At 44.4% G+C, this 26,404-nt stretch overlaps 1 protein-coding gene across 1 annotated transcript in view; it reads right to left on the bottom strand.

The window, feature by feature from the left end:
• Positions 1-26,404, bottom strand: part of LOC126187449 (probable cytochrome P450 301a1, mitochondrial) — a 196,356-nt gene that overhangs the window by 107,662 nt on the left and 62,290 nt on the right. Inside the window, exon 4 of the mRNA XM_049928534.1 lies at positions 10,543-10,655. Coding sequence (XP_049784491.1) covers positions 10,543-10,655 — 113 coding nt within the window. The remainder of the gene's footprint in view (positions 1-10,542; positions 10,656-26,404) is intronic.

The raw sequence follows: 26,404 nt of genomic DNA, 5'->3' as shown, positions 1-26,404 counted from the left end.
ATGTGCCTGCGGCTCTCATTGTCGCTATAAAACGAAGGTGACAGATCAGTGTGACTTGAGCAGACGGGCAAGATGCCTCGCTAGACGTATGCGCGAACCGTATCGTCAAATCAGTGAGTTTCAAAGAGGACACATTATTCTCATGACAGAATGTGATACAGCAATTCGGGAAACTGCTGCTCATGTGGGCGAAGTGTTTCGGCTGTGCAACGGGCGTGTGCAGAATGCTTCATGGAAGGCCGTAGAACACGACGAGATTGGCCAGGTAGCAAAATCCAGACCCCCTATAAGATCGACACCTCGTCCGAATGGCATTGCAAGACAGATCTACGTCCCTCTCGGCACTGCCTCAACAATAATGTAACACATTGCACATTATCAGGGATGACACTCTGTTGCCACTGTTGGGTTACGCGAGCGCTATCCACTTTTCCGCCTACCTTTGATGTATGTGCAGAACCATGATAGGCGCCAGTGGTACATGGAACGACGTCACTGGGGACCACAATGGCATCAGATAGCGTTTTAGGACGAATCCGGGTTCTGTTTGTTTGAAAATTATGGCCGTGTTTTGTTTCGTAACAGACACGGAGAGCGGCATAACACTGATAGCATTCGCACAAGACCTACAAATTACAGAGCTAACTCAAGGCCTTATGTTGTGGGGTGCTGTTGGGTACAACCAAAAATCACAGTTGGTGCGTGTCCAGGGCACTGTGAGCAGTATGACCTACTTGAATGACATCCTATGACCAGTAGCCATTCCCTTTCCGCACAACGCCCCAGAGGCCATTTTTCAGCAAGACAAAGCATGAACACATCTTGCTGCACGAGCACATGCTTCTTTGGTGTCACAGGATGTAAACCATTAGCCCTGGCCCACCAGATCACCAAACTTGTCGCCAATCGAAAATGTGTGGGATATAGTAAAGCGACAGGTGAAGCGCTGTGACCCAGTGCCAACTACTGCATATGCACTGGGTCACAGAGCTTTGGAACCAGGTGAACGCAGCATGGATGGCTATACTACAGGACGCCATTCGCGGCTTATACCCGTCGATGCCATCACACATTGAACAAGGTATCAGCGCCTATGGCCGACCCTGTGCGTACTAGGCAACAGGACACATGTTGAACCGAGTTGATTGAAATGCTAATTGTTCAATGTGCTCTGTTTTCTCTGAACATGAGTGTAGTTGGTGTATATATTACACAAAAAAACCAGTAAACATAAAAAGACTTAATTTCATTACTAGTGGCTATTGTTGTAGTAGAGAGAGAATTACATTCGTAAAAGCCAAAGGGAAAAGGAAAATAATTTCCTTCCACCGCAAAAACTGATTTTTTATTAAAAGGTACGCTGAACTGCAAACCCCGATATCCCATCTTCAAGTGCGTTACAAACTGGACGAAAGAGTAGGCACATGTAGGAGACATTATACAAAGGCGGTTAACAGCTCCTGACGGTGACCAGTACTCTATGAGGAAGAGAGTTCGTGTCTTCGGATGTGCCATATACAGTTGAAGCCAGTTGTTCATGATGAGATTCCATGCTGTAGACATTAACCGCTACGTTTCACCCGCTGCTCCAAATAGCACAGACGCTTCCTAGGGAACTAAGACCGGTCATTTAGGCGGCCAGTCAAGTTGTGATTGGATGCGTCAATGATCGACAAACCAGGAACGCGTGCGTCCAGATCTCTGAACGAAGTTGGAGCTATCTCGTATGTTGGAAGTGTCCACAACAGTCACCGTCATTACATAGAATAATGGGCAACACCTAACGTCTGAGGACGATGAAATAAAAGTCCTGGTTCATATTAGTGGTGATCTGAGTAAGTCGAGGCAAGTTACGACACGAAAAACATCTCCAAAACAGTGTAAGTGTCCAGCCCGAACTACTCACTTCACACATTGCCGATTAAACGCCTCATTGAGGCGAGGACGCCTCGCATCAGCTGGAAAAATGGAAAATTGTGACTCGTCGGGCGACACAATATATGTCCAGTGTGTGCAGCTTTATGTTACGCTGCCAGCAGTGGCATTTTGCTATGTACTCGACTCCAGATTGTACAGCACGCAGTTCTCTACACATTGTTAGTCTCGAAACTGGTTGAAATAGATCTACACTCCTGGAAACTGAAATAAGAACACCGTGAATTCATTGTCCCAGGAAGGGGAAACTTTATTGACACATTCCTGGGGTCAGATACATTACATGATCACACTGACAGAACCACAGGCACATAGACACAGGCAACAGAGCATGCACAATGTCGGCACTAGTACAGTGTATATCCACCTTTCGCAGCAATGCAGGCTGCTATTCTCCCTTGGAGACGATCGTAGAGATGCTGGATGTAGTCCTGTGGAACGGCTTGCCATGCCATTTCCACCTGGCGCCTCAGTTGGACCAGCGTTCGTGCTGGACATGCAGACCGCGTGAGAGGACGCTTCATCCAGTCCCAAACATGCTCAATGGGGGACAGATCCGGAGATCTTGCTGGCCAGGGTAGTTGATTTACACCTTCTAGAGCACGTTGGGTGGCACGGGATACATGCGGACGAGCATTGTCCTGTTGGAACAGCAAGTTCCCTTGCCGGTCTAGGAATGGTAGAACGATGGGTTCGATGACGGTTTGGATGTACCGTGCACTATTCAGTGTCCCCTCGACGATCACCAGTGGTGTACGGCCAGTGTAGGAGATCGCTCCCCACACCATGATGCCGGGTGTTGGCCCTGTGTGCCTCGGTCGTATGCAGTCCTGATTGTGGCGCTCACCTGCACGGCGCCAAACACGCATACGACCATCATTGGCACCAAGGCAGAAGTGACTCTCATCGCTGAAGACGACACGTCTCCATTCGTCCCTCCATTCACGCCTGTCGCGACACCACTGGAGGCGGGCTGCACGATGTTGGGGCGTGAGCAGAAGACGGCCTAACGGTGTGCGGGACCGTAGCCCAGCTTCATGGAGACGGTTGCGAATGGTCCTCGCCGATACCCCAGGAGCAACAGTGTCCCTAATTTGCTGGGAAGTGGCGGTGCGGTCCCCTACGGCACTGCGTAGTATCCTACGGTCTTGGCGTGCATCCGTGCGTCGCTGCGGTCCGGTCCCAGGTCGACGGGCACGTGCACCTTCCGCCGACCACTGGCGACAACATCGATGTACTGCGGAGACCTCACGCCCCACGTGTTGAGCAATTCGGCGGCACATCCACCCGGCCTCCCGCTTGCCCACTATACGCCCTCGCTCAAAGTCCGTCAACTGCACATACGGTTCACGTCCACGCTGTCGCGGCATGCTACCAGTGTTAAAGACTGCGATGGAGCTCCGTATGCCACGGCAAACTGCCTGACACTGACGGCGGCGGTGCACAAATGCTGCGCAGCTAGCGCCATTCGACGGCCAACACCGCGGTTCCTGGTGTGTCCGCTGTGCCGTGCGTGTGATCATTGCTTGTACAGCCCTCTCGCAGTGTCCGGAGCAAGTATGGTGGGTCTGACACACCGGTGTCAATGTGTTCTTTTTTCCATTTCCAGGAGTGTATATTCGCTAGCAGTAACAATTCCTGTTGCTGTTGAAAGCTACTTTTATTGACAATAGGCGACATTCGTCTACAGTCCGTAGCAGTTAGAAATCGTTTTCGGCCACGAGCAACATCGTGTGGTCATGGAATCACACAGATACAATAGTTAGGTTCTTCGTGCTGAGACAAACATAAAAGACGACGCATAACTTAGGAATTATCCAAATGTGACGACAGTCGGTAAACGTGAAAATGTGATACACCAGAAAACGCAGGCCGGAGTGTCCGAGCGGTTCTAGGCGCTACAGTCTGGAACCGCGCGACCTCGGGCATGGATGTGTGTGATGTCCTTAGGTTAGTTAGGTTTAAGTGGTTCTAAGTTCTAGGGGACTGATGGCCTCAGAAGTTAAGTCCCATAGTGCTCAGAGCCATTTGAACCAAACCAGAAAATTCATTCAAATTTATTCAAGGGAAAGAGCTTCTGAAAAAGTAAAAAACGCGTTGCTCCATCTATGGCCGTTATGCCGTTGGGAGTGATTGACAGAGTTGTTAGATGTTCTCCTGGCGGATATCGTGCCAAATTCTGTCCAATTTGCGCGTAAGAGCGTCAAAATCACTAGCTGGTTCGAGAGTGCTGCCCATAATTCTACAAACGTTCTCAACTGAGAAGAGTTCCATCGACTATGCTAGCCAAGACAGGGTTTGACAGGTACGAAGACAAGCAATAGAAACTCTATCCGTGTGCGGGAGGTAATTATTTTGCTGAAATGTAAGCCCAGTATGGTTTGACGGGAAGGGCAAAGAAACGGGTCGTAGAATATCTACGGCGTACCGCTGTGCTGTAAGGGTGCCACAAGTGACAACGAAAGGGCTCCTCTTTAGAAAGCAAATGGCTCCCTAGACCATCACTCCCGGCTGTTGGGCTGTACAGGGGGAGACAGTCAGTTTGGTATCCCACTGCTTTGTGGACGTCTCGAGACACGTCATCGGTCTGGAATCTAATTTACTGGAGTAGAATTGTCTTCAGTGATCCCGCTTCGTACTGAACCCCACTGACCACTGAAGACAAGTTGGGGACGCCCCTGATTAACCTGAATATCGCCCGCCGTGTACCCGATAACCAGGAGTGATGATCTGGGATGGCACTTCGTTTCATAGCAGGGCTCCTTTGGTTGTGCTCTGTGGCACCCCTATACCACAGCAGTAAGCCGACGAATTTCTACGCACCGTTTTGTTGCCCATAATGGCAACCATCCTGCACCCCTCCCTCTGCATATGGCAAGAGTTTCCACTTCACTTTCAACATTTTGTTGAAGGAATAGCAACTTTATTTAAATTCCTCAAAGCGTTTATTAAGGCTTTGTCAACAGTTGCCGTATTTTCTTTATTGGACTTCGGGCTGGCAGCAGCACAATACGCCGCTCTGCAGCATACACAAAAGTTAAAAAACAGTATTAGGAGATAGCAGAACAATAAAAGCAGGTAATAAAACGGTGACTGTGAAAAAATGAAACATGGCGAATAAAGATGCAAAGAAAAATATAAAAACAAACGGTCGATGATGCTGAGTATAACACATAGTAAATAGAGAGACATAATTGAAAAACACGGCGTCAGTCTGGTTTCTGTTCGTACGAGATAAAAAAACACCACTAGCGACAGTATGGTGGCTGTTCGCAACACTGACAGGGGACACACAACACTGAACGCTCACTGACAGAGCGGCAGATGGGAATGGGGTGAGGACCCTGACAGATGAGGGGGAAAAGGGGGGGGGACGAGAGGAAAAGAAAAGTGGAGCTTATGGAGGGAGAGGACATAGAAAAAAGGCTGGCAGGGTGGAAGTGAGAAGGAATGGGAAAGGCAGGGGAGGGGGGTGGAAAAGGACTCGTGGGAGAGAAGTGAGTCAGAGAAATGGTAGGTGGGGAGAAAATAGGATGGAAGGGGGCGAGAGGGAGCCTGGGAAAAGGACAGAGGGAGGTAGGGGGAGGTGAGGCTCAGAATTGATAGGAAGGATAAATGGAAGGAGAGAGGGCATCATCCAGGAGGGGGAGTCGATGGAAGGTACCTTGGGAGAGGAGATGAAAGGTGCAGTGGTGGAGGGTAGGGGGGACACAATGGTGAAGGCACGGTAGAAGGCGGATGTTGGAGAGGAGAGGAGCAACCAGGGGATGAGGTGGGTCAAGTCGGCAGGAGGTGTAGAGGACGCAGATATGTTTGAGGAAGAGGAGGAAAGGAATCATGTCGTAGAGGATCCGCATGGCGGATAGTAGACAGAATGCATGGCACTCGAGGATCTGGAGGGACTTATAGAAATTGTTGGTGGGGGGCAGATATCCAGGCAGGACTGGCATAACAGAGGATGGGACGGATTAAGGTGTGGAGGGGTAGAGGGGTTCAATCCCCATGTCTGGCCAGAGAGGTGTTTAAGGAATCGGAGGCAGTTGTGGTCTTTGGATTTGATAGAGCGGAGATGAGGGATCCAGATGAGGTGACGGTCAATAATGAGGCCAAGGTAGGTGAGAGTGAGGCAGAGGCGAACAGGACGGGCACAGATGGTAAGCGAAAAATAAAGGAGCTGGAAGGAGCGAGTGATATGACCTATGATGATTACCTGGGTCTTGGAAGGATTAATTTTCAGGAGCCACTGGTTACACCATGCAGGAAAAAGGTCAAGGTGATTCTGGAGAAGGCGTTGGGACCGTTGAAGGGTAGGAGAGAGGACAAGGAAGGCGATGTCATCAGCATACTGCAGGAGGTATACTGGAGGGTGGTGTTCGAGCATATCTGCCGTATACATGAGGTAGAGGAGAGGGGAGATGACAGAGCCAATGGGCACACCCGTGGAGGGGTAGAAGGTGCAGGAATCGGCGTAACGGATGGTAATGTAAGAGGGGCGGTGGGAGAGGAAGGAGGCAGTCAGACTGACATAGTTGATAGGAAAGGCATAGGTCTGGAGTGTAAGCAGATCGGGATGCAAGACACGGTCGTAGACCTTTTCGAGGTTGAGGGAGACAAAAATGATGGAGTGACGGGAGTTAAGCTGGAGGGAGAGGAGATGCGGGAGGCGTAGGAGTTGGTCATCGCCACAGAAGGAAGGTCGAGAGCCACAATGGATGTTGGAGAGGAGGTGGTGTCGGCAGAGGTGGTGATGGATGAGCTGGGTAAGGATGGATTCAAAGAGCTTGCTGAACACTAAGGTGAGACATGTAGGGCGATAGGAAGAAGCATCAGATGGTGGCTTGTTGGGTTCGGAGAACATCAGGATATGGGAGGTTTTCCACAGGTCGGGGTAGAAGCCAGTGGCAAGAATTACATTGTAGAGGGTGTAGTTTCGAACCTTACAGGTTCATTTCCAAGCCAGACCTACTGAGGCTACATAAACAGTACATAGTCGTCTGTGAACAGTGAATACCAAAAGTTTTAAATGTAATAGAAATTAATTATCTGAATTCAAACATATCTGCACTCACAGTGCTGGTATTTGTAATAAACACTGAGTGGCAACGCATGCTCTATAGATGTTCGCAGGATGAACGCAATCCACACACGCCTGTTACCAAGTCATAATCAACCTGGAGGTCAACAAAGCTAACATCACCAGTAAACTTTCGATGGCGCTAACGTCGCGCCTCACGGGCCAGCGCACGTCCGTAACCAATAGGTGTGTCGCGTTTTAAAATGCTTCTAAGCACCTTTATTAAATCTGACATCAATACAGTGAATGACGACAACAAATTGTACAACTGTTCCACAAATACAAATACCAGTGTCGCGTGTACCTGCTACATATTTGAACATGAGACAAGCATTTCATGTTCAACTGCGCGTCCACGCTCAGTGGGCGTACTGAATTAAAATAGAAGTAATAGAAGCTCCTTTATTAAACAGTCACATTTAAAATAAAGCACGATGAAAGAAATCACATTTATTGCTCCATTACATACATATGGTTTACATATATAAAAATTTAAAAGAGTACGTATTGTTTGTTTAGGCAGTAGTTTTGTGAAGATCAGTTACATAGCATCTCATAACACAGAATCGTTACTACATCTTGTCATTCCCGCCCACCTTGAAACTGCCTTGTCCTTTACTCAAAGTGTGTATCTGTTCATGAGAGTCCTGTTGTGACCCACGCGAGCACTACGCTCGCAGGTTCGAATCCTGCCTGGGGTATGGGTGTATGTGATGTCCTTAGGTTAGTTCGGTTAAAGTAGTTCTAAGTTCTAGGGGACTGATGACCTCATAAGTTAAGTCCCATAGTGCTCAGAGCCATTTGAACCATTTGAAGTCCTGTTGTGACTTACAGAGGACGAATACTGAAATACAGATACTCAAGCATTTACGCAATTCCAAGCAATTTTTCGATATGGTCATGCACGCTACATTAACAACGTTTGTCATATTGTGCCCTTATGACCAGACCACCTGTCACAGACGCACAACATGCCCTGACATAATTTACTATCTAGACATGCTAATCCAGCTACAAATGCAATTAAATGCTCTCCTACGAAACATTGTTTCAGATTCAAATGTCCTGATCTAACATTTTTTGGTGGCTTCACATGCATCTCCAATTACGTATTACACTCAAATGTATGATATCCACTATAAAGCGCTCTCATGCGAAACATGAGAGATTATCATACACTATTTTGGGCACTTACTGCAGTAATTAATATAGAAAAAAATGTAGCCTGCATGCGAAAATCTATATACCCTTGACTAGAAACGGAATAATATTTTGGACACTTAATGCAGTAATTAATATTGAAAAGCCCATTATATGTAACCTGCATGCGAAAATCTATATACCTTTGACTAGAAACGGAATAAAATAAAATAAAAATTAATAAATCTAAAATGTCAGGAAATGAAATTAAAAAAAATCAGGTCATTGTGTCCGACCTCCGTGTATGAGCATTTTCGCGTCAACTGCAGATAGTACGTAAAAACCATTTATTCCTAGAAATCGTGTCATATACACATCAGCGCCTGTTAATAGCCTTGCATTTCCATCTAGCAATTATCGGGAAACGGCTCTGGCGTCCCAGAACGCGTGATAAAGACAGTGGTGACATTGAGTGGGCGTTCAATGAGATGTCCATGTGTTACTAAATACACTATGTGATCAAAAATATCCGAACACCTGGCTGAAAATGACTTACAAGTTCGTGGCGGCCTCCATCGGTAATGCTGGATTTAAATATGGTGTTTGCCCCCCCCCCCCCTCCCTTAGCCTTCATGACAGTTTTCACAGGTATCGATGTCGGTCGATGAGGCATGGCACGAAGTCGGGAGTTCCAAAACATCCCAAAGCCGTACTATATGATTGAGGTCAGGACTCTGTGCAGACCAGTCCATTACAGGGATGTTATTGTCGTGTAAGCACTCTGCCGCCGGCTGTGCATTATGAACAGGTGCTCGATCGTGTTGAAAGATTCAATCGCCATCCCCGAATAGCTCTTCAATAGTGGGAAGCAAGGTGCTTAAAACATCAATGTAGGCCTGTGCTGTGATAGTGCCACGCAAGCCCCCGCCATGAAAAACACGACCACACCATAACACCACCGCCTCTGAATTTTACTGTTGGCACTACACACTTTGGCAGATAAAGTTCACAGAGCATTCGCCATACCCACACCCTGCCATCGGATCGCCACACTGTGTACCGTGATGCGTCACTCTACACAACGTTTTTCCATTGATCAGTCGTCGAATGTTTACTCTCCTTAAACCAAGCGAGGAGTCGTTTGGCATTTACCGGCGTGATGTGTGGCTTATGAGCAGCCCCTCAATAATGAATTTTCTCACCTCCCACCTAACTGTCATAGTAATTGCAGTAGATCCTAATGCAGTTTGGAATTCCTATGTGATGGTCTGGATAGATGACTGCCTATTACACATTACGATCCTCTTCAACTGTCGGCGGTCTCTGTCAGTCAACAGACGAGGTCAGCCTGTACGCTTTTGTGCTGTACGGGTCCCTTCACGTTTCCACTTCACTATCACATCGGAAACAGTAGACCTAGGGATGCTTAGGAGTATGGAAATCTCGCGTACAAACTTATGACATCAAGTGACACCCAATCACCTGACCACATTCAGAGTCCGTGAGTTTCGCGGAGCGCCCCATTCTTCTCTCTCACGATGTCTAAAGACTACTGAGGTCGCTGATATGGAGTGACTGGCAGTAGGTGGCAGCACAATGCATCTAATATGAAAAACTTATGTTTTTGGTGGTGTCCGGATACTTTTGATTACATAGTGGGTACGGAGTGCTTACATTCCAGTGATACTTTCAATGTGCGTGGTATTAAGCAGTTTAAGAAATCACCAAAAAAAGGCACTACAAGCCCCAAATAAATTTGGGGAGCGTGATTAGACGATGAGAAGCCCTGTTTGATCAACCAACATATCCACTTCTAAAATCACTATCCTTACTGTAGCGAACAGTTTTTTGTCCAATCCCTAAGATACTTTTAGGGAACGCAACTATAAAAAACGTATAACGTAATCGGTTTAACACTGTTCAGCCGTTGTGTACCTGTACGTACCTTGTTGATCAAAAATTTCTATTTATGGTAACTAAACCTTAAGTTGTACTTTGAAAACATGCAAACGCACCAAGAACGAACACTTGTGCTTCGAGATTTCATTGACCCGTCTATCATCAACACTGTTGTAATACATATTCCGCCCTGTACGGAGATCGTCGTGTTAAACTTCATTCACTACGGGGTCTATCCTAGTGGTTGGCAGTAATATGACGTACTACGTCACCGACCCGTATGTGAAGCAGTGGCATAATTACGTCAGCTCTCATGCCTACATCATCACCACTGTCACGTGAGCGTGTGCCTTATCTCTGACCACAAATGTTGCTCCTGGAAAAACCGCAAGGCCACTACTTTAATCCGTACGAGTGAGTGATAATGAATGTTTGTTTCCTTATATGTAAAAGCATGTTAGTCTGGTAATTTCTGAACATGAGGTGGTACTTACGTGCTGATGAGTCCGTAGCGGCCGCGGAACCAGTCTGGCCTCACGTGTTTCCGATAGTACATCGTTGAATCGTTGCCGGACCTCATTGGAAACTGACCTTCGTTGCGGAATGCCTGACACAACAGACAACACTCATTTACACTCACGACTGTGCGATTGCGTTGTACGACTGTGAGCAATCTATATGAACAGTGATGCTTCAGCTGGAATGTCAACAAATTAATATTTTCGTAGTGATGGAGCGTTATAATATCAAAAACCAAGAAAGCGATTAATCATTAGAAAGCCATACATCAGTACTGGGCTGAACTTTGCCAATAGAAACTCAGAGTTCACATCTGTATACACCGTGTATAATAAATAATGGCGTAAAGGCATACAGCTGAAAGTACGCGAAACATGTAGCAGAAGAGGCTCAGTAAACGAAGGTCTGCAAATGAACCACTTGCGAGATAATTGCGACTTTTAGGTTACCAGCCGCTATTGACGTGATGACGGTCCTTGGTATTACCATTGTTTGCATCTTCGATACGTATAGTGGGTGTTACAAAAAGGTACGATTTAGGTTTTCCGTGATTTCCCTAAATCGTTTCAGGCAAATGCCGGGATGGTTCCTTTGAAAGGGCACGGCCGATTTCCTTCCCAATCCTTCCCTAACCCGAGCTTGCGCTCCGTCTCTAATGACCTCGTTGTCGACGGGACGTTAAACACAAACCTAACTAACCTAACTAAAAAGGTACGGCTAAACTTTCAGCAAACATTCCTCACACACAAATAAAGAAAAGATGTTATGTGGACATGTGTCCGAAAACGCTTAATTTCCATGTTAGAGCTCATTTTAGTTTCGTCAGTATGTACTGTACTTCCTCGATTCACCGCCAGTTGGCCCCATTGAAGGAAGGTAACGTTGACTTCGGTGCTTGTGCTTCTGCGAATGATTCATCCAACAATGTGTCAATCCTCATTTCAGTGCAAATGTTCTCTTTACGGACGAGGCTTCATTCCAACGTGATCAAATTGTAAATTTTCACAATCAACATGTGTGGGCTGACGAGAATCCGCACGCAATTGTGCAATCACGTCATCAACACAGATTTTCTGTGAACGTTTGGGCAGACATTGTTGGTGATGTCTTGATTGAGCCCCATGTTCTTCCACCTACGCTCAATGGAGCACGCTATCATGATTTCATACGGGATACTCTACCTGTGCCACTAGAATATGTGCCTTTTCAAGTACGACACAACATGTGGTTCATGAACGATGGAGCTCCTGCACATTTCATTCGAAGTGTTCGTACGCTTCTCAACAACAGATTCGATGACCGATGGATTGGTAGAGGCGGACCAATTCCATGGCCTCCACGCTCTCCTGACCTCAACCTTCTTGACTTTCATTTATGGGGGCATTTGAAACTCTTGTCTACGCAACCCCGGTACCAAATGTAGAGACTCTTCGTGCTCGTATTGTGGACGGCTGTGATACAATACGCCATTCTCCAGGGCTGCATCAGCGCATCAGGGATTCCATGCGACGGTGGATGCATGTATCCTCGCTAACGGAGGACATTTTCAACATTTGCTGTAACAAAGTGTTTGAAGTCACGCTGGTACGTTCTGTTGCTGTGTGTTTCCATTCCATGATTAATGTGATTTGAAGAGAAGTAATAAAATGAGCTCTAACATGGAAAGTAAGCGTTTCCGGACACATGTCCACGTAACATATTTTCTTTCTTTGTGTGTGAGGAATGTTTCCTGAAAGTTTGGCCGTAACTTTTTGTAACACCCTGTATTTGAAAATGGAATGGATACAATGGTACAGTTCACAGTCGGAGTGCTCTCATGTCAGTTGTTTGTGGAGCGTCAAGCTGCACGAATGTTCATGGTAGCATGGAAGTTTACAATGACGAGGGGTATGTGGATATACATTTCATGTGTCCTATGGCTAACGGCTATGCACGGGAGGTTGCACGATTGTACCAGGTAGCTTACCGTGCCCAAAATCAACTCGAATGTCAAACATTTACAAGCGTACGTCACCACCTCCCAGAAATTGGGAGCTTTGAACATGCTGTGGGAACGGATAGGCCCGTACGTATTACACGTATACTTGAAGATGAGATACTGGAAATAATCGAACACTCTCCAATAATTCGACATGGGGACTTGCCACACAAATTCCTGGAATGAGTGACAGTAGTGTTTGGTGAATAATGCATCGCAATGTACGCGTAAGACCTTCGGCAAGTTCAATGTATCAGTCAGCCAGACTTAGATCCTAGATTAATGTTCTGTCAGTGGATCTAGCAAAAATCTATAGGCAACGCTATGTTTGACAATAACATTTTATTTTCAGAGGAAGCAGGATTCACTCGTGATGGTGTGATTACAGCCAGTGGCTTAACCTAGATAATTAAGTAATGTCGCAAAAATGCACAAATCAAAATTTGTGCATACTGAATTGAACCTAACAGTATTCTGCTAAATGAAATGTTGTTATTCATTTATATTAACTTTTACACACCTAGATCCAAACGTTCCATATCACATCTGTCTGTATAGATTTGCGTATTTTGAATTACATTGTGTCACTTTAGAATAGGTCTGCTTTTATGCATACTCCACACAGAAGCCTTTTCCAAATCAAGAAACTGCGAGACGTCCCATCAGTATTAATCATCGGTTTAGTTATCTTTCCACAGTAAGACGATTTCTGATTTCTGTTTTTATACTGTTCATGCAACTAAACCGTCGCTGACAGTCAAATGTGCTCTGTGGAATCCTAGCGAAGTATTTTATAATCAGATCCATTAGAGGGAATTCTTAAGTCATCTTATTAACGTAAATGAATTCTATTAGCTCTTCGAAATTCATTCCGTTGCATCTACTGATCAATAGCTTCTTATATAAAGTCCGTTCCCGTAACATACTATTTGAATTTATAGGTGTGGCAGAATTAATCAGTGTGTAGCAAAGGCAGATACATATGGGGGTCGCGCGGGGCGCCCCCCCCCCACCCTCCCTTTGCATTGTAGTGTGTGGACAGAAAGTTGGAAAGTGTGGGTCTCATGGGGAGCGTGCTAGTGATAAGTCACTGTAGTCATGCCGGCACGGTAGCTCAGCGTGTTCGGTCGGAGGGTTGCTTGTCATTTGTAATAAGAAAACTGAGTTAAAAAAATCGGGGACTAGGAGTCGTGTTATTCTCATTATCATTTCATTCTCATCACCGGCGCGTAAGTCTCCCAATGTGGCGTCGAATAAAATAAGACTTGCCCTTGGCGGCCGAACTTCCCCAAATCGGGGCCTCCCGGCCAACGATGCCATTCGCTCATTTCCTTTAAAAGTGTTCGGTCAGAGGGTTAACTGTCCTCTGAAAGAAAAAAAAACCGAGTGGACGCATCCACGACGAACTTGAACAGGTGTCATGGAGTGTCCACCCCAGAAAAATGCAACGAACATTAACGGAAAAAAATGAGAGCTCCTTCACGGTAGCTCAATGTGTTCCGTTGGAGGGTTAGCTGCCCCCTGCAATAAAAAAAACTGAGTGAATGGGTCAACGAAGAACTTAAACGGACGTCATAGGACGTCCGCCCCGAACAAATGGAACGAACTATACCGAAGAAAATGAAATTAAAAAAAAAAAATAGAGCGTCTGCCATGTAAGCAGAAGGTCCCTGGTTCGAGACCCAGTCGTGGCACACATTTTTCAACAGTCCTCGTTGATATTTATCAACGCTTGAAGGGAGCTAAATATCTGATTTCACTGGAATTTCATTACAAAAAAGTTTGTTTCTGTGGCAGAAAGTTGTCATATTTTTGCGAAAGCTATTTTAAAGTTCGTTTCATTCTTCGATCTCGAGTAGCGAAAAGCGACGAAAGCGGTTGTGACTTAAGCCCTGGTCATCTAGGCACCAGTCCTCGTGCAGTGCATGAGTCTCTACATCAGCGAGGTTTCTTACTGAACGTGTGTTTACGTACTAGGAGATGGTCTTACGTTACCAAACAATGGAATGAACCTTCTTTTCTGCGGCATTGACTTGCAGGATTGTTTGAGGATGTTCCATTAGAGTAATGCCAGAGAATGTGATACGTGCATGATAGAGCACCGACACATAGTGTTCCCATGGTGGGATGACATAATGCATCTATAAAGCCAAAGACGGGGATTTAGGTGTAGGGGCCACATTAAAGGTGTTCTGTACGCGACTCCGATTAACACAGTTGGAGACCTGGAGCAGAGACTTGTCAAAGCGTGTCAAAAATTTAGAAATGATCCAGGTAAGGATTCGAAACTAATTGCGACGACGAGTATAGGCACAACGACGACGCTTTGAGCACCTCCTGCAACTATGAATACAGCCACAGAACTGTTGTTTTCATACAAAACACCTCCACTTCTACCAAATTATTTATAATAATGTTTCTTAATGTAGTTTTTACCTTTTATTAACTGGGATGACGTTTACATAGAATCCAGTCAGTGGTTGCTGGTAACAACACACTCACAATCGTCTTGTCAACGGTTCGTTTGCGGAACTGTATTTACTGAGATATATTTGCTCTTATACTCTGTCCATCATAAGAATAAACCTCACGTAAACAAACAGAAACCTGATAATTGGTGAGAAGCCGCAAAACACGTACACTGGCGTGGTTACTCTCTTAGAAGTACGTCCTACTAGTGTCTTAGACGTATTATTACTAAGTTACGTCAATCGAAACTTTAAAATATTATAATGTATTAACAGCCTTCAACTTGTTTCTTAATCAACTTTAGCTATGTAGTTTTTATTTCACAAATCGCGTACAATCGCTGTCTCTGTTCTGCTGTGCTCTGATTGTTGCACTGTCAATACGCAGTATGTAAATGGCTGAGGCTGCTCCCTGCTCATCAGTGTGAAATGCGTGTGGAACACGGTTAAACAGTGTCGAGGAGTAGGTGGTTCTTAATATTTTTCATGACTTTACAGAAAAAATCGGCTGTGAAGTTTTCCGAGGGACAGTACAGTATTTAACACAGCTGAGACCCAGTTACATATTGGATGTATAGTGGAATCGGTAGCACACTAGCGCAGTTCATTGACCGCTGGTTCAAGTCTCGCCTAGCGTCATCCTTTTTTCTTCGTTCAATTTGAAATACCTACATCTCGCAATATAAAATTCATATTTTTATGAATAATACACGTATTTTTGTTTCTAATTACATACTGCACGCGAAACTACTGTTTTCATTCCCAATACAATTTCTTAATTATAAATATTTTATGAAATATTGTTAATTAAGGTTGCTAAAATTAAGAACACCTACAAGTTTAGAGTTTTAGGAAAAACTGAAAAGTTAAATACTCTTTATCTGGACTATGTCCATTGTTTTATACCGCAAACGTAGCCTCACACGAACTACAGTGATAAGTGTCGTAGAAAGATGAAAAACAATCATTTTCGCAGCATCGAGCACGCCATATAAATGCTGCAGTTTTACAGTTGCCATTGTACTATTACAATATGAACCCAACAGAACGGATCTGGAGCCGAATTAAGAGATTTATCTCGAGAAAGAAACTTTCTCACATGTCATTGCAGAACGCTGGAGGGATGTTCAACGGAACGTCATAAAATAAGAGGAGAAAACGCGGTGCCTCGGTGGCTTTGCGGATTCTATTGTTCATCGACTCGTTATCAACGTAGTAGATGACAATTCAAGAACTGAAATGCATTTCTCAGATGCTGATAAAGAAGGCGCTAAGAGATTACCAGACGACGCTCTGTAATTAATACCTTCAGTGGTTTCAGTATTCAACAGTACGGTGACATACCTGAAGTATTCTTTTGCATCAACTTAGCTCACTCAGAAAAATCAGCCTGTGTTTAAATTAGGATTTTCATCACCGTTGTTTGTAGTTAGAGTTCTATGTTAGATGAGAACTAGAGCATTTATGATTCCCGTCTGGTCACTTAAGAACCATGCGGCATTTGAGGTCTACCGAATATTATTTCATTCTTCTTAAAAATTAAATGACATTCGGAACTATATTGTTTCACTGGTCGTCTCCTTTTGCGTATGAACTGCAACTGCTCACATCATTGCAGATTAGATGGACCAGCTGGTTGGCCAGTGCTGTGCAATTTAAATGCATCGGTACAGCTGTTATCCCGAATTATCGCTTAATCTACGTGCGTGTAACACAGCATAAATCGTATTCTTACGATCGTACTTGACCATATTGGACAGAGCTTGGTTTGCGCTCCAAGTCAAACGAATCCAATGAGATTCAAGCAAACGCGGAAGAAGATATGGTGTAATGTTTACACCAGATTTATTCTTGTGATGAAAACAGTACAGTGTCGTGTACTTACAACTGTGTGCGTTTACGCCGTTAATTATGATACACCTTGTAAACACTGGTAAGACAAAACATGACTACTGGCTTAACAGCGTGCTGGTGTACGTTTGGAATGCGGTACAGTAGCCACTCTGCATGGTGTGTACTCGCCTAGTCCTTTGTCGTTTCCGGAGGTATGTGTCACCATGAATCTATGCTCATGTCACGCAGCGGTTTGTAGATGCAGCATTGGTGCCCAATAGCTTCCTAGATGTGTTCCGTTCGGTTCAGTTGAGAATGGACTTCCACTGGGGTCGTATTCGTCGGACTAACTCGTTGTCCGTAAGGTCATACGATTACCGTCGATGGATGAAGTTCGTCCACGGCAGATGAGTAACATCCGTCATAGGGCCAGCAACCACCAGTCGCGAGGAAATTGAACTGAAGACTTAGCTGATCAGACCATTACCAGCGTCAAAACTTGGTCCAATGCAAACTACTTTCAACGTATGTCTTTCTAAGGTACGACAAGTGACTGAATTTGAGTTTGGAATAATGGAAACTGCAGCAAAAGAGTACTGAATCTGATAATTCTGATAATGTAGCCATTATACTCAAATGTATATGCTTGTTTCACAACATCGCAATTGACAAAGAGCTGCATTCATTTGCCATGTGACACAGTCGACAAAAAGTTATGCATCTCTCTGCGAGAATCGCAGTGTCACTGCTGTGTAATCCATTCTAGTCAAATTTATGATGTTATTTTGCTCAGGGTAAGTACACGAATGAAAACAATTTGAGTACTTCAGAGAATCTTCACGGTAAATAATAACAGCCAAACAGTTGCAGGATAAAGATTTATTGAAATGCTTGACTACGGTTTCAGTATGTCTAAATATACCTTCATCAGAAGCAAAGATACACTACAATCACATCTTGGAGTGGAGGTGCATTAAACAATCGTCATCAGTAGTGAAAGTTAAGATATCACCTCCATCTGTAAAGCATATTGATGAAGAGATGGTCGATTCGAACACGGCATATTATCAGTACTTAGCCTGACAGCGATCGTTTTATGCACCTCCACTGCAGGATATGATTGTAATGTATTTTTGCTTCTGATGAAGGTATATTTAGATATACCGAATTCGCGGTCAAGGATTTCAATAAATATTTATCCTGCAACTGTTTGGCTGTGATTATTTATGGTGAAGATTTTCAACAGTTGCTTCTTCACCCATGTCTAAAATTTTGACTTCAGAGAATACTAGTTCCGTAGGGTGAACGTTTGATTGAAGATGTTTTTCCCAACTTTGATTTTAAATTAGCTTCCAGAATTTTTTAAACAGTTTTACTGACTAGAGAGCCTGCAATCGATCTGTGATGTACGAACAGAGCAGAGAATTCTACAGAAAAATATAACAAAATATATCTTTTTCCGTACTGTTTCCGTCGCCAAGCCGCACTAAAACGATCTGACAGACGTAGACAAGGCGGGATTATGGGACTGTGGAAAGTCTTAGGTTATTCTCAGTTTGTTTTTAAATACAATTTCTAGAATATTTTAAAGAGTCTTATTCAATGTACGCTGTGCATCACGTACCGCAAGTTCAATTAATCGGGACACATACAGTATTAAATTTTCTGCTATCTTATGGTTACCATTGTCCTTAGCTTGCACATTCATGTCCTCTGCAACTTTCAACCATAGCTTCGTCTGTAAGTAGCGGTGGTGATCTCTCTTATCTTGCTATTCCAAGGGTGATCTGTTTTCATTCGCAACACTTAGCAGCTTCTCTACGTCCATAGCTGGTAATGAAGTGCTAAACTTACACAGACACAAGGAGCGACAACCGGTCGCCTGCAACGACTACTTCGGGTCAATGCGATTTCACTGACATCCGTCAGTCAGTGGGCCGTGCACGGCCGTATGTGGCTGACTTCGTCGTTTGCAGTGGACGCCTCTATATGGCACTATAAGCCTTTGGATTACTCGGTCGCGTCCGGTTGTATAAGGCCGTCCAACTCGTCAGACGGATACCGTTCGAGTGGGCCCTCTGTGTTAGGTCGCCATGACATATATCAAGAGTTCACTAACAATCTATAGAAACACCGTAAGACGTTTCTTGTATCACGGACAGTTCCCAGCATGAAGGAAGCAACGAACATGAAGGGCTGCAGATGGTCCGCAATAATGTTAACGTGGTTCGCAACTGTCATGATGCCTCCAGTGACTAATACAAGTCAAATGAAAACCCGGACGTACGTCTCGCATAGCATAGTACTGCTTCCACTGGCTTGTGTTCGTGGCGTGATGAACGTTTCGAGCAAAAGGCCGTCTGGATGATGGAGTATCCGGACGCGGCCATCGAGCAGTTGTGAAAAGACACGTGATTGCTACGTATCTATTGATGTAAGATCCTACCCTGGTGTCCTATGCCCGCTGCAATCGTAACTGACTGTCAACGTTTGAACTCGTAGGCGGCGGCTGCTGCGGAGTTCCACATTCAACAATGTGCACTGAACGGTGTGCTGTGTAACTCTCGATCTTGCACCACCATTGTTGTCTGAGGTCCGATCGCCTCCTTTCCTGCTTTACAGGCCGAGCAAACCACAGAACACCACCTTCTGTGACGACGCGCCGAGGTGCTGAAACTTGTCGCCTACTCGTGGTTCCACAGCAACCACTTTCCATAAGGTGCTCACGACAATAGAACGTTAACAGGCAAGCAGGTACGCCGTTTACTAGATGCTTGTTCCCGGACGCCGGGCCATAACAATCTTCCCATCGTGAAAGTCACTTTCGTCAGTGGGTTTCCGCATTTGCGGCCCATATAATCAATGGAATCATTGATCATTCTCCTCTGCTGCGCTTATATAGTTGTTTCTTTTAACTTCAGACGACTAAATGTCTCGAAAACGACGCATCGTCGCATCGTACGATATATGGGATAGTTTTCTGTACTACAACAGCCACCTACTGCCCACCCATTCTGCATGGACCGGGTTAACTTTGTATTTTCAAACGGTAATCACTCGTCCCCCCCCCCACTCCAATTTTCACTGGATATTGGGAATCTATACAAAAAATACGTATGGCTTGTTCAAACCATTGTCTCCCATTCGCGATAGTTAGCTCCGTAATTGACAAATATGAAATATGTCTGTTTTTGCAATTAAGAACCGGTGCATTTTTTGTACATTTCATTTGAGATGTAACTGTAAACCTTTGTCCGCTTGCTTAAATGGGTGGTAACTAAGGTGCTCGCCTCTCATGCAAGTGGGCCCGGGTTCGATTCCAGGCAGGGTTGTAGATTTTCTCTACTCGTGGACTGGGTATTGTGTTGTCCTCATCATCACTCCATCCTCATCACCGGCGCGCAAGTCGCCCAATGTGGAGTCGACTGAAATAAGACTTGCACTTGGCGGCCGACCTTGTCCGGTTGGGAACACCCGGCCAACGATGCCAGACGCTTATTACCATTTTTTTTGTAAATCTTTGTCTTCTAGAGATTGATACTGACCATGAAACGTTACTAGAGTATTGCAAATGTGATTCTACAACACGAATCATATGGCTAGACATTGATATTTCTGGCAAATAAGCTACTTATATGGTAACGGAGTTTTCTGTTCTTGCGGGGTTGATTGCGGTTAGTCCCCAAATCCTTCGAATGTCTGATTTCGGTGGCTGTCCACGAACCCCGCCATCAGGGCGACTGATCACGGTGCGTGTTTCCACCCAACCGCCGTAAATCTAGCGCTGCTCGATTTGTGGCTGCCGGCGGAATAAAATCCACAACCATTGTAACAAGGTATAATATCTATGAAATTATAGTGAGAGGCGCAACTACCATGGATACATACATATCCCGTAAACACTCACACGCTCACCTCATCATCCAGGGCCCCATCACTCGGCACGCCCCAGTGCAGTGTAGGGGCCTTACGTTGAGTTTTTCCTCCTTAAAAGACAGCTGCCATTCATTGGGCTACAAGGAAATGTTACCTGAGGCTCAGAATTTCCCTACGATCCTCCAATGGCGACGAAATCCTACCCCACTGTGCTCCTAATCCTATCTTACGTGTATTGTCAACACCCGAGTTCCTATTACATTTCGTTTAGGAACGCCGTAAGTTACTTTCGTTTATGTTCAGAATTCTCCATCCCATCTGACGTACTGAGTTCTATTTGTGAAATGTGCAAGAAGCTAGTCACACGTATGCGTCAGACGCGTTTGCGCCAAACGCCTTTCGTGGATCTAGAGAGACACAACCTACCTTTTCACGTGCATGTTTTGATTGCAAGATATCGTGTATGAATGAAGGAAACTGTGATTCACAAGCGTGGTTTTTATCTGAACCTCCCATCCGAGGACAAGTACTGAACTTTCTGCAACATTTTATGCCGTCCCGCATGGTTCGTCGGAGACCAGCAGCAGCCAGACAAGGGAATTACCCTCCGTTGCGTAGGCTGGCGTTAACGCAACACAGACGGCTACGTTTGGACTGGTGCTGTGACGGGCAAGCATGGCTGCTCATGAATGACACCACATAGCGTTCAACGGTGAATAGCGGTTTTTCCACTCTCCCGGAGGACTATCGTCGGCGTGTATGGAGTGTGGTGATCCAGGGGAGAGGGAGGGGGGGGGGGTAGATCCCTTTCTTCCGATATTTTCGAGAGGCACAGCAGTGTTACTGCTGGAGTCATAAGTGGGGGGAGCCATCAGATATGACTTCTCGTGACTACTGTCAGTGATTGAGAGAACTCAAACGCCCAACGGTACCCCGCGGACGTCCTGCATCCTCTTTTATTACCTCTCATGCGACAGCGAAGTGTTGCAATTTTTCAAGAGGACAATGGTTCAAATGGTTCAAATGGTTCAAATGGCTCTGAGCACTATGGGACTTAACATCTATGGTCATCAGTCCCCTAGAACTTAGAACTACTTAAACCTAACTAACCTAAGGACATCACACAACACCCAGTCATCACGAGGCCAGGACAATGCTCGTGCAGACATGGCACGTGACCCTATGACGTCTGCATGACGTTGAATTACTCCCGAAGATCCCCAGATCCACCGCCGATATAGCATGCGTGCATGTAGATCAGATGTCAATTGTCCTAGTGCCTGTGTCCAGGATGTCGTGCACAACCTCAGGAGAGGATATAACGGCTTTGTGACATCCTTCCGAATCGTATGAGTGCATGTATCCAGGACAGAAGCGGCACAACGTCATACTGATAACTGCGCTCCTACTGTCAAGTTCTTTGCAAATTTGACTCGGTTTTGTAATCACAGAAATAACATCACATACCTACTCAATTCGTGAAGTCTCGTTTATTCTTCGACTTGTAGGTGCTTCGCGCTTTTGTCACGTAGCGTACGTGACAGAGTTGTTCCGCATACTGTAAAAAGGTGACAGGAAAGCATAATGGTTTACAGATCTCTCTGGCATGTGTGTTACAAGTAGTGATCTGATTGTCACTTGCGGTAGAGCTATATAGATGATTTTCGAAATTAGTGGTCCGTCTGTCGTGCTTAAATTTATGATTATGTGGTGGAGAAAAAGGGGGAACTAGTTGACTATGTTCAGTACTATACACAGATTACACAGGTTTTGGCATCATTTAGAAATATCAATATTACCATAAGCCCCCTTAGCACCTAAAAAAGAATGCAAACGTTTACACAATGTCTGAGAAGTTCAGTTGCACATCCCCAACAGACACGAGCGCCCATACGATAGTTTGTGGGAGTGAGGGCAAAACTGGGGGTATGAAGTATTTTTAATAATTTGGAAGACGAATTGCGACTTGTAAGTAACCATAATTTAGTTCCAGTTCCAACCATGTTGGAAACCTGCGCAATACTGACTTTTAAATCATTTTTTATACAACATTTTTGACTGCACTATATTTTTTGCCCTTATGTATGGGCATCCTTGCTAACAGACGCTCCTAATGAACCCATCATGCTGACATTTTCCCCGAAACCTAAACTCCTGTAAGAGGACGATGTACGAGATTCAAGTCATTACTTCCGTGCACCTTTTATATTTTTTGTAAATAAGGAGGAGGGGTTGCTGGTTGCCCATGAGATTCGCGATAAACACGATGGTTGCTGCCCTTACGTCAGTCACTATTCTCCTTAAAAAAAAAAAAAATGGTTCAAATGGCTCTGAGCACTATGGGACTTAACTGCTAAGGTCATAAGTCCCCTAGAACTTAGAACTACTTAAACCTTATTAACTTAAGGACATCACACACACCCATGGCCGAGGCAGGTTTCGAACCTGCGACCGTAGCGGTCGCGCGGTTCCAGATTGTAGCGCCTAGAACCGTTCGGACACTCCGGCCGGCTGCTCTCCTTTTAACATGGATGAAATAATCATTGTTTTTAACGTGCTTGCACCAATGGCCTTCTTGAGGATCATGCAATCGACTCTTATTTTTCGAAACGTTCTTTCTTTTCTTACGGCCCTCCTCTCATTTTCCTTCCGGATGTCATCAGCTTACTTTCGGTATACAAGAATGCCGTCCGGACGTCAGCCACCGGCCACGCTCCGGCAACACACTGTGCACATCTCGTAGCTTCTGTTGTCAGCTGCTACACTTACTGTTTGTTGGTGACAAACACATATAAACCTGTCGACTTCCGGACCCAGTATTTTCCCGGATAACATTTACGAGGGGCACCGTCCGTTGCTTGTCATAGGCCCACAGGAACATATTTTAATCGGTCAAGTGAAGACAATTCTTCCTGATTTTAACACAGAGAGGATAACCGTCATTGACGATGGTTTTAACAACCGAAGGAAGCTGAGAACTTTGCTAAACCAAGTCATATGTTACTCTTCGAGGTTATAACTCCCTATACCATATGACACTGCATTATGCATGCCAGAAGGTGCAACTTTAAAGTTGCGAACTGGTTGAGAGAGTCTCTACTCAACTTCAATAAATACAGCTATTGTGAACTACTGGAATTTCATTGTTTTATATTTTGAAAACTTTAACACCTGTATGTGAACATCTCTGTTATACTTTATAAATAGTCAAACAATTAGGTATCCACTGCTTAGTCTTATAATTGGTGTAGATACACTCTCAAATGGAATATTTCCGTTTCTTCTCAACTATTACATTGGTATCTCCACCTGTTCATTAAAGTTGTTGTCATTTCAGTGTGAGAATACGTTATTGATGGTTCATAGTACAAACAGATTTCATCCATCGTTCTTACGGGATTTTCTGTAATGATTCATGTTAGCAAGTATCAGCTTAGGGTTGACGAAGGTAATGTTTCGTGGTCCACACTAGAAAATAGAATCAGTGTTATTAGGAGTCTAATATTGCTTTTTATTTGCATTTGGACTAAATTTACTTGGAGTTAAGCATAAAAATTGCTTTTCAAGAAATGCGGCAATTTTCACCAATAGAAACTGTGTGCAACGACTCTCTAAAGATTTATTTCTTATAACCAACTACAACATAACACCAACGTCTAATCAAACTATGTAAACAAACACACACATCATATCCAAAAGTCAGAAAACTATCTGCACGATCTTATGAAGGAATGCAGACGGTGTTCCGAAGAGATTTTTTAAATTGTGATATAGTCCTTAAACTGCGTATTTTTTTAATACAGTACGGAAACTTTGGCTGCATTTACAGTCATCAAAACATAACGAAGGACAGTTCTGAAACAAGACAGACATGAAACTTTCCAAGGGCGACACTGCAACAACATGGAGATAAGAAATCGATATCTAGAAAATACAACTTCGCTACAACAAGAAAATTATTCATAACAATAAATAACTATTCCGAGTACAAAACATATCCAACATGCTTGTCATAATATGTAAGTATAATTACACGTCTCTGACCACAAACGAAAATTCAAACTTCCTAGCAAAATAAATTCGTATTATTTCTCAGAAAATGGAAGACAACAAGCACAAAGCACATTTGGCACTATTATCATAATTTACCCCCATCCCCTCCCATGAACTATGGATTTTGCCGTTGGTGGGGAGGCTAGCGTGCCTCAGCGATAAGATAGCCGTACCGTAGTGGCAACCACAACGGAGAGGTATCTGTTGAGAGGCCAGACAAATGTGTGTTCCTGAAGAGGGGCAGCAGTCTTTTCAGTAGTTGCTGGGGCAACAGTCTGGATGATTGACTGATCTGGCCTTGTAACACTAACCAAAACGGCCTTGCTGTGCTGGTACTGCGAACGGCCTAAAGCAAGGGGAAACTACAGCCGTAATTTTCCCGAGGGCATGCAGCTTTACTGTATGGTTACATGATGATGGCGTCCTCTTGGGTAAAATATTTCGGAGGTAAAATAGTCCCCCACTCGGATATCCGGGCGGGGACTACTCAAGAGGTCGTCGTTATCACTAGAAAGAAAACTAGAGTTCTACGCATCGGATCGTGGAATGTCAGGTCCCTTAATCGGGCAGGTGGGTTAGAAAATTTAAAAAGGGAAATGGATAGGTTAAAGTTAGATATAGTGGGAATTAGTGAAGTTCGGTGGCAGGAGGAACAAGACTGCTGGTCAGGTGACTACAGGGTTATAAACACAAAGTCAAATAGGGGTAATGCAGGAGTAGGTTTAATAATGAATAGGAAAATAGGAATGCGGGTAAGCTACTACAAACAGCATAGTGAACGCATTATCGTGGCCAGGATAGATACGAAGCCCACACCTACTACAGTACTACAAGTTTATATGCCAACTAGCTCTGCAGATGACGAAGAGATTGGTGAAATGTATGATAAGATAAAAGAAATTTTTCAGATAGTGAAGGGAGACGAAAATTTAATAGTCATGGATGACTGGACCTTAATAGTAGGAAAAGGAAGAGAAGGAAACGTAGTAGGTGAATATGGAATGGGAGTAAGGAATGAAAGAATAAGCAGCCTGGTAGAATTTTGCACAGAGCATAACTTAATCATAGCTAACACTTGGTTCAAGGATCATAAAAGAAGGTTGTATACATGGAAGAAGCCTGGAGATACTGGATGGTCTCAGATAGATTATATAATGGTAAGACAGAGATTTAGGAACCAGGTTTTAAATAGTAAGACATTTCCGGGGCAGATGTGGACGCTGACTACAATCTATTGGTTATGAACTGTAGATTATAACTGAAGATACTGCAAAAAGGTGGGAACTTGAGGAGATGGGACCTGGATAAACTGAAAGAATCAGAGGTTGTAGAGAGTTTTAGGGAAAGCATTAGGGAACGATTGACAAGAATGGGGGAATAAATACAGTAGAAGAAGAATGGGTAGCTTTGAGAGACGAAATAGTGAAGGTAGCAGAGGATCAAGTAGGTAAAAAGACGAGGGCTAATAGAAATCCTTGGGTAACAAAAGAGATATTGAATTTAATTGATGAAAGCAGAAAATATAAAAATGCAGTAAATGAAGCAGGCAAAAAGGAATACAAACGTCTCAAAAATGAGATCGACAGGATGTGCAAAGTGGCTAAGCAGGGATGGCTAGAGGACAAATAT

The sequence above is a fragment of the Schistocerca cancellata genome, chromosome 5 (assembly GCF_023864275.1).
Source record: "Schistocerca cancellata isolate TAMUIC-IGC-003103 chromosome 5, iqSchCanc2.1, whole genome shotgun sequence".
In the NCBI taxonomy this organism is placed as follows: Eukaryota; Metazoa; Arthropoda; class Insecta; order Orthoptera; family Acrididae; genus Schistocerca; species Schistocerca cancellata.
The sequence above is the reverse complement of the archived record's forward strand: the minus strand, read 5'-3'. Positions and strand labels throughout refer to the sequence as shown.